Genomic DNA, 8,565 nt, shown 5'->3' on the forward strand with positions numbered 1-8,565 from the left:
CTCTAAGGAAGAAGGTTGCTATCAACTTTGTGTTCTTCAGTTTTCTCTCACAGACCAAAATCATTTTTATTATATGACATAAAAAGCAAATAACTTAATAATTTGGGAAAACACTATAGTAGATGTAGTTTGTAATTGTGCTTGTTTTAGTCTTTATTTCCGGTTTTGGGGTTTTATAATCACAGTTTTTCTTCACAAAAGTAAACATCAACAAGCAAATAAAAATTTTAACATACATAGAAGAGGTGTGCCTTTAATTTTTAAAAAGCTTGTTCCTTGTAAATGTGTTTAAAATACGTATTTTGATTATTTTTGAAGGGAAATGTCCCCATCAAATTTAAAATTTAATTCCTTTAAACCCCCACATTTACCATAAAACATTAGGTCTTCCACTGTTGTTTCTCTTGCTTAACCAATAAATTTATTTCATTTTACCTATAGAATCTCACATTAAGTGTTTTCCAATGTAGGTAAAAATCTGTTTAACAACCTGTTAAAATACAACAGAATGCAGGAAATGGCATTTACTTCTTTAAAACTTTCTGGGGGAGGACCCCCAGAGCCCCTGCCAGTGGATCCCCCCAACATTATAAATACTCTTGTTTTTTGTCTCTGGATGTCATAAAATCAGTGATATTGTCTGTGAAAAAACAAATTGAACATCTGTTGGCAGATCCGTAGCTTTATATTGCCATAGTTTTCAATTTGTCAGTTTTACAAACACATCATAAAATTTTCTGTTATGCATATTAGTTTTGGTGTGCCACCCCTGGTTTTTCAGTGGCCCCCCCATGGCCCCCCTGAAAAAAAAATTCTGCAGGCGCCACTGCCTTTCATGGCAGATTTTTAGCAAAAATTACAGTATTTTATATGGAGAAATGATGGGAATGGTAGCCATCATACATTCTGTCACAACGACTCTTCCTCTGTAAAAATAAAACATTTGTCAAATACAGAACCTGGTGGCTGTGTACAACCTTGCTTTTGCACTTTCTTTGCAGGTTGCTCATCATCATTTTATTGTTATAGCCCACAACAATGACAATAAAGATTCTGACTCGGACTGTAAGATGAAAGCAGTGCACATCTGGGATCGCACTCAGACTAGCCTTTAGCTCGTCAATGTTGTCAGAATTAAACTTTATTTCTTCTGAACTATTGCTTTAGGATACACAGCAACATTATAAGCCACAAGCAATCATATTGCGTGCCTCAAGTTCTCTAGTATTATTAGTTCTGGTCAAACTAAAATTCTGAAAAATAAATATGAAACTTACAGCTATTCTGGTAAGTGCAGTTTTGATGGAGGCCCATGTGTCCAGTCTTCGGTCTAAAATGATGATAAATTTGACTCCAGGTTGCCTCGTTCTGTGAACAGGATACGCATTCTTAGAATCATCTGCAGTGACTGATGCTTTGTTAGATGGGATAAACACAAATAAATCCAAAACTCTGATTATATATTTCCAAGTGTTGCTACAGCTACATAAAATAGATCTTGCCCACACTGGGGGCTGATAACAGGCTTTTAAACAGCTGCAATTAAGAATGTCCTTAATCTAGAAGAAAATGAGGTTTTAACTTGGAGGACATCTGCAGGACGTCTAACGCTGAGCTGAGGATCAGTGGAAAGCAAACCAGCTGTACCCGATTGTGGTTTTGTTGCACTGCAGGGCAGGGAAAAAAAATGGAGTCAGGCTGGAGGAAAAGATGAAAAACCCACCGAGGGATGAGAGTGAGGTACGTAAAGACTTTGGCTAAAGCTTCCTCTGGAATGTCACTGAACGCCGAGCATTCTGGGAGGGTGATGATGACACTAGAGTCCTCCCCACGCCCTCCTAGTGGGGGAAAAAAATCAACAATACTCTATGTTTGTTTATCAGAAGGCATAAGTTTTAATAAAATGGTTAAAAAAGGCTTACCCGACAGATATGCCACTTGCTTCTCTATGTATCCTCCCACCTCCTTCATGCTCACAGGGACAGTCACCTCTGCAAAACAACACTGATTTTACAAAAAGAAACAACTATTATCACTGGCTGATCTCAAGTGGTGTAAAGTTGGATTTTAAATCTTTTTAGAAATAAAAACATATATTATGACTGAGTTAAGTTTGAGTGCATGCATCATACTTTTATATGTAGATTATTATTTAGTAGATTACTTTTGTTTAAAAACACTAATTTTGGGAAGAAAAAGGCACAGATACTGTAAGATTTTTTCTTCTTTCTGCTGCCTTTCATTTTATTCGTGATTTGCTTTTATTGTATGTAAATTTATTTTGTCATTTTTAAAGAAATGAACAAAGTCATTATACGTGATCTAAAACTTTAAAATAATTTTATTTAACGATTGTTTTAACAAAGAAACTAAAGAATAGGAACTCATTGAAAAAACCACAAAGTTAAGATAACTGGACAGACTGCAGACAGTGTTGCATTGAGGCACTTTTGTATGCCTTAAGTAAAAAATAATAATAAAAAGAAAAACACATCAACATGGCTGCCTGTCCTAAAAAATTAAAACATACCCAACAAAACAAAGCAGCATTGCATAGAAGAGTGCAAACAAATCCCCCAAATCAGTGATACAATAATTATACTCAAATTCATTTCCTTCAAGTTACCAAGGAAAACAAATGCACATTAAGACTTTAAAGCTTTATTCTCATTAGATGATTTGTTCCATGAGCTACATGGTCCGTTCTGAACCAAAAAATAAAACATGCATTTAATAAAATATATAGGATGGCATCGTTTTAGAACAAAATAACTTGCTTCTTCACTGTCGAGCATCAGAAGCATTAAGATGGTCAGCATGGCGTGATTAATCTGGGTAATGTTCCAGTCTGAGTGGAGGATAAATGCAGCCTCTCTAAGAGCAGTAAGTGCAGTACACATATGGGAAAACAGATGCAGTCTCATTCAGTCAGCTGTGCAGAGGACACACTCACTGGATCGTGTTGTCACTGTTAACATGTCTCAGCTTGCACCAACTTGTTCCTGACCGAATAAACAGGATCGTGGAGATTTAGCTGGTGGCAGACTTTTCAACTTTATAGTTTTATCTCACAAAACATCACCAAAACAAGCACACGACGCAGAGTACGAAGGTGATGATGAGCTCGCGCTGCGTTCAGCTGGAAAAGCAGCAAATCAGGAGGAAGTGATTTTCAAATATTTCACCCGTTGCTCGTGAATAATTGATGCGGAGAGATAAAAATATAAAAAAGGAGAGCGAGTGAGGTGTTGTTTTCCATGAGCCGAATGCATTAGCGCTGCGTGTCAGGGAGCAAGTAATAAGCTCCACCGATACTTGCTGAATATTTGATGTGTAATAGAGAGACCAAGTCAGGGCTCAGCAGCAGCAGATAAGTTAACTGTGTACACAGACTCAGGATATACAGTTACTGTCACACTTGAATAGCTTTATAACCATTAAAACTTGACTGCAGAAGACAGTCGGGGGGGTCAGAGATGTTAAATGATGTTAAGGTACTTTATCAGCTGCTGGAAAGGTGTAGGGATGYTTACCCACATGAGGGAGAAGATTGTAAAATGCTGCATAAATTATAGGGTCGTGTTGCAGAGATGTGCAAGAAAAAAATAATGAAAGCATTAGAAAGTTTGTAAGCAGTTTTCTCAGCACTCAAATTTGATGTCATGTTCATAAAAGTGTATCTAATCAAAAGGAAGGCTAACCCTGTRGGTTTAATAAAGCAGCAAAGTTTGTAGAAACACTGCATCCTCGTTGACCCAGACAAACTCCCAGTCCAGATCACAACTGGTCGCCTTGCAGTGTGCCACGCTCGACTCAAAGACTCATCTATGTACTTATTAGACCCATTTCTTCTAGGGACTCTTTGAACATGCATCACGACCTCTGCATGTGACAAGCAGGACAGTGTGTTCAGATGAAAGTCAGATACGCTCTGTTTGCTCTCCTGATCTTACAGAGAGCGAGAGAGAAATGTTTGCCAGAGTCGATGGATTTGACTCTCGCACCGATCCCTTCAGTGTGCTTACAAAGCTGAGGACTGGGAGCTTATCTTTGTTGTCCAAACACAGATACATGTCCACAGCGATTAAATCACATGCAGCACCTTTAACAAGCACTCACCCACAATAAAATGTTTTTTTAAAACAAAATGAATTTAGAATGAATAAAAAAACATCATTTGACATCTTGATCAAAAGTGAAGGAACATTCAAAAGAATTAATACAGGATTTAAGTGAGTTTGTGAGAAAAAAAATCAAAGCCATAATATTGACTCCATAAACTGGATTTAGTTATTGTTTAACCGTGCAAACCTAAAAATATAGTTGATATAACCGGTACCACAGAAGAAGCAGATTTGTGTGATACTTTGAAGACAAGAAACCCTCTGTTACTCAAAGAAACACATGGATAAAACACTGACATGTCGTGCTGCCTTCAGGTCATGAGGTTTTTACATCAAGCATGAAACACTGGCAGAATTAAGCTGGTGGGTGGCAGGATTCTGAAAAATATGGGTGGAAGAAAATTGTTTTTTTTTCCCCACTGGGCTACATGAAAGTTAGACTGGCTGCAGATCAGAAATGCCTGAACGATGAACACAACACAGAAGCAATGAAAGTCTTTGGTTAGGCAGAGCCGATGGTTGTAAATCTTTACTTCCGAGAATCTATGTTTAATACCAAACACCTGGGGGGTATTTGGTAACTTATTTTCAGCTGTTCTTGAAGAAATATTTGAACTATTCCATTTAGTTTGTTGCATCACAAATGAATATGTTGTTCTTCCTGGAGGTTTTGTAAACGATAAGTGATTTACATTAACATGGGCCACATTTATGCAATGCCCTTTTAACCCCCACCCAGGTTTTGCAAAGCACTTCACAATGTTCCTCACTCACCTTGTGCTTTCTGTTATATAAAATTAGTACAAAAAGTTAGCAAATGTATGTTTGGTAGATTATTTCTTAGCTGTATCAATGCTTCTTTTTTTTTTTTTGCAACAAGTCCTATTTTGTTGGTGTTAATGTCAGGTGCTGCCAATCAGGTGCCCGCTATAAGATTTATTGGCGAGAAGCATTGTTACAACAAAGAAATGACCCACCCAACACCAATTTTTTTACATTTTGAGTTTAATACGCTGCACTTAAAAACTCACTCACTCATAGATCAGCATATTTGCAGACAATGAGGGCGTGCAGTGTTTTACTTTGGCACTATAAAGCAGGGCTATTCAACTAAATTGCTCCGGGGGGCCACAGTTACTGCCGGTCAACAGCTGAGGGGCCGATCATCAAGCAATTAAAGTCATTATGGTAAATGGTACTGAACTTATATAACGCTTTGAAGTCCCTCCAGACCTCAAAGCGCTTTACACTAACAGACATGCACACATTCACACACTTACGGTGGTAAGCTACATTGTAGCCACAGCTGCCCTGGGGCACACTGACAGAAGTGAGACTGCCACTATCTCACTTCACTTCACTATCTCACTATCTCACTCACAGTAGGCAAGGCAGGTGAAGTGTCTTGACAAGGACACAACGATTGAGATGGCTGGGCGGGGGATCAAACCAGCGACCTTCTGGTTCCAGGACAACTCCCCTAACCACTCTACCACAGCCGCCATTATGTAAACAAACMAAGTATTACAAAGATCTGTTACTTTTGAAATAGTTTATTTTGCTGTGTTTTATCATGAATACAACATACAAAACCCTGTAAAAGTATTCATAATTAAACATAAAAAATAAAAGAACACATTTGACACAAATATTATTTTGACATGTCTGACTTGCCGAAATTTTAAACCAATTTTAATTTCACTTTCATGGTTTTATCTTCATCTGCTTGTAATTTTAACTGTCTTGAGTGTGCGTAGAAATGTTTTTTACTAGCTTCTAAACAAGATTCTGACGTTTCTGTAGATACCAAACATATCTATGTTTAACTAAAAGAACTTAGATTAATCAAATTAGAAAACCGGGGGTTTGGGCTTAGGAGATGAATGAATCAAGTGGCGGGCCGTACTTTGGTCACTCGCAGGTCGGATGTGGCCCACGGGCCGCCACTTGAATAGTCCTGCTATAAAGGTTCTGGGGAAAGAACACCTTAATCCTCTAACTAGAAAGCAACTTCCTTATGCCTCAGGTCAAAACTGTACCTATGAAGTCATCTCTCTACATAATATTTTCTCTTTCATATGCTTAAAATAAAACTAACATAAAAAGAGCAAACACACCTCTGTAAAGTTTCAGTCTACAATAAGGAACCTAAACATATCAGATGAAGTTGAAACCATAAAAGTGTGATTTGCTCCTGTCCTTTTTACAAGAAAAACGGGGGGTAAAACATTATTTTGGGTGTTGTCCACTAACAGGTTTTGGTACTWCGCAGTCATGAATAAAATAATTCTAGCAGGTTTATTGAAGCAAGAGAGGAAATGTCTGAAAATGATCCTTTTGGATGTGCATTAGGTGGAGGACAGTGTTACAAACTGAAAAAGTGCTGCGACAACAGGATGATACTTCTGCGGTTACTACAGCAGTTCATTTGGTGTGGATGTGTTTACCACTGGATCCTCTGTAAGAAGATTAAAGCAAAGCTGAAAATTTTTCAACTMTGAACAGTCCTTTTCCTGCTGTTTGTTACTTCTAAAATCCAGGGATGGTACCATGTGTAGGAGATGTAAACCAAGGCTCATTATCATCCCTATGTGATCACATTCTTATGAGAAGCTGTTTCTTTTGGCTTTATAAATAACATCCTTAGTATTTAATATGTTGAATAAAATGACAATATATATTTTCCCTTTTGCTCTCTAAATGCATTACATGATTCGATACATGTGAAACACTCCAAGCAGCATAATGTGGTATTTATTAAAYCCACTTTCTGTAGCAAATTTGATCAATCTGGCAACAGAAGGATGTCTTCTACATCCATGACTGTCCCAGTGATCTACAAGGCTGCACATCATTCCAATGGATCAAAATCTATCCATCTGCGATGGCCTAAAATAGCTGACATAATCCCTGCAATAGCCCACTGCTGTAGCAAAGCTGCAGGAACAGGAACTGGTACATCAATAATACCGACTAACCCGAGGTGCAGTTCTCCAGTTACCTTCTGTAACAGCTCCCAGAAGTTACAAATGGTCACAGTAGATTACACGAAATTGAACCCGATCGCAGTAAATGTCAGTGTGTTGAGAAGAGCAGTGAAGATACAGAATGAGAAATAATTTCAGTACTCATAAAAAGGTCAGTACTGCAGATGAGAACTGTAAAGGGGTCTGTCGGCATCACGTTACTTACGCTGCAGAGTGCTCTCCAGCTGGGAGCCAGCCTGCAGAAGGCAGCGGTAACTCTCCATCTCCTCCTTGGACTGTTTGGCCGGCTCCCTCTCCTCCTGCAGTGAGGCTGGGCCCATTCCCTTCGCTTTGGACACAGAATCAGGCTGGGACAACCGATTCTTGTGAGAGGTATTTAGGCAGGTCCGAGCCTTACATCTTCCTTAAAGTCCTAYACAGCCCTCAGTAGTGTGAGCTCATACAGACTTAGAGATGCTACAACAGGAAAAACCTCTGTCCACGTGCCTCTGCAGGCTCCTGGATCCAGATGGGACAGTTCCCTGAGGTTAGTGCTGCTCCTTTTGACCTTGAGCTGCATAGAGTCTCCACGCCGAGCCTCACAGCCACAGTGCAGCACCGGACCGCTCCTCATTGGGAGAAACCAGCAGCTCGTTGACCCATCGCTGCCCTGACAAGCTGTGAGGTCTGCTTCGTCCTCCCAGTGCCGACAGCGTGTGCTGCTCTCAGCGGCAGTTTAGCTACTTCAAAACAAACAGAGCTCCATCTGGCCACGGCTGTCTCTCTCCCCTCCCCTCTGTGAGAATTAGTGCGTCAGCTCTGCACCGAGCAAAGCTCAAGAGTCGCCTCCTGACATGCTGCCAACTCCCTCCCTACTTTTCTGCTCCTTTAGCGGTTTTGCGCTCTCTGGATGTAGGCTGGACTGTCCGGCTGCCATGGTCACCTCTTCTTCTCCAGCTTTACTACAACACAGATGCACACAAAGGAGAAAAGATCCTTTGTTAAAAAAAGGGGGGCAAAAGAAATCTACCTCTCCCTCTGCCAACAAGTTAGGCCCATGTGAAACACGGCCTTTAATACACAAAAATCAAAATTCAAACCGCAGAACAAATATGAAAGGGTGTCATTGTGTACATACCGTTACAGAGGGCCTTTCTCAGCCGAACTCCCACTGTACAGCCTACAGCAGCTCAGAATGGATCAGTGCTCAATAACTCTACACAGATGAGACTGGAGATGCAGTGTGTGTGTGTGTGTGTGTGTGTGTGTGTCATGCACAAACTCACAGTGTTTGAGGTTTTCTTGATTTGAGGCCACACATGGAGCGACGCCGGAGCAGCGGCACGCCGTCCTGATACGCAGCCACTCAGCTGATCCAGCTTAGCCTCTCAGCCATCTCATTACTGCACGGCATTTGCTTAGTGTGAATGCAAACACACACACACACACACACACACACACACACACACACACAC

At 40.1% G+C, this 8,565-nt stretch overlaps 1 protein-coding gene across 1 annotated transcript in view; it reads right to left on the bottom strand.

The window, feature by feature from the left end:
- The window catches only part of mcf2a (MCF.2 cell line derived transforming sequence a), a gene marked incomplete at its 5' end in the record, with an annotated part of 28,660 nt that extends 20,544 nt beyond the window's left edge, over positions 1–8,116 (bottom strand). The window contains 4 exon segments of the mRNA XM_014004889.1: positions 1,278–1,368; positions 1,724–1,838; positions 1,923–1,991; positions 7,317–8,116. Of these exon segments, the coding sequence (XP_013860343.1) occupies positions 1,278–1,368; positions 1,724–1,838; positions 1,923–1,991; positions 7,317–7,431 (390 nt within the window).
- Between the last annotated feature and the right edge of the window lie 449 nt (positions 8,117–8,565).

The sequence above is a fragment of the Austrofundulus limnaeus genome, unplaced genomic scaffold (genome assembly GCF_001266775.1).
Source record: "Austrofundulus limnaeus strain Quisiro unplaced genomic scaffold, Austrofundulus_limnaeus-1.0 Scaffold1, whole genome shotgun sequence".
NCBI lineage: Eukaryota > Metazoa > Chordata > Actinopteri > Cyprinodontiformes > Rivulidae > Austrofundulus > Austrofundulus limnaeus.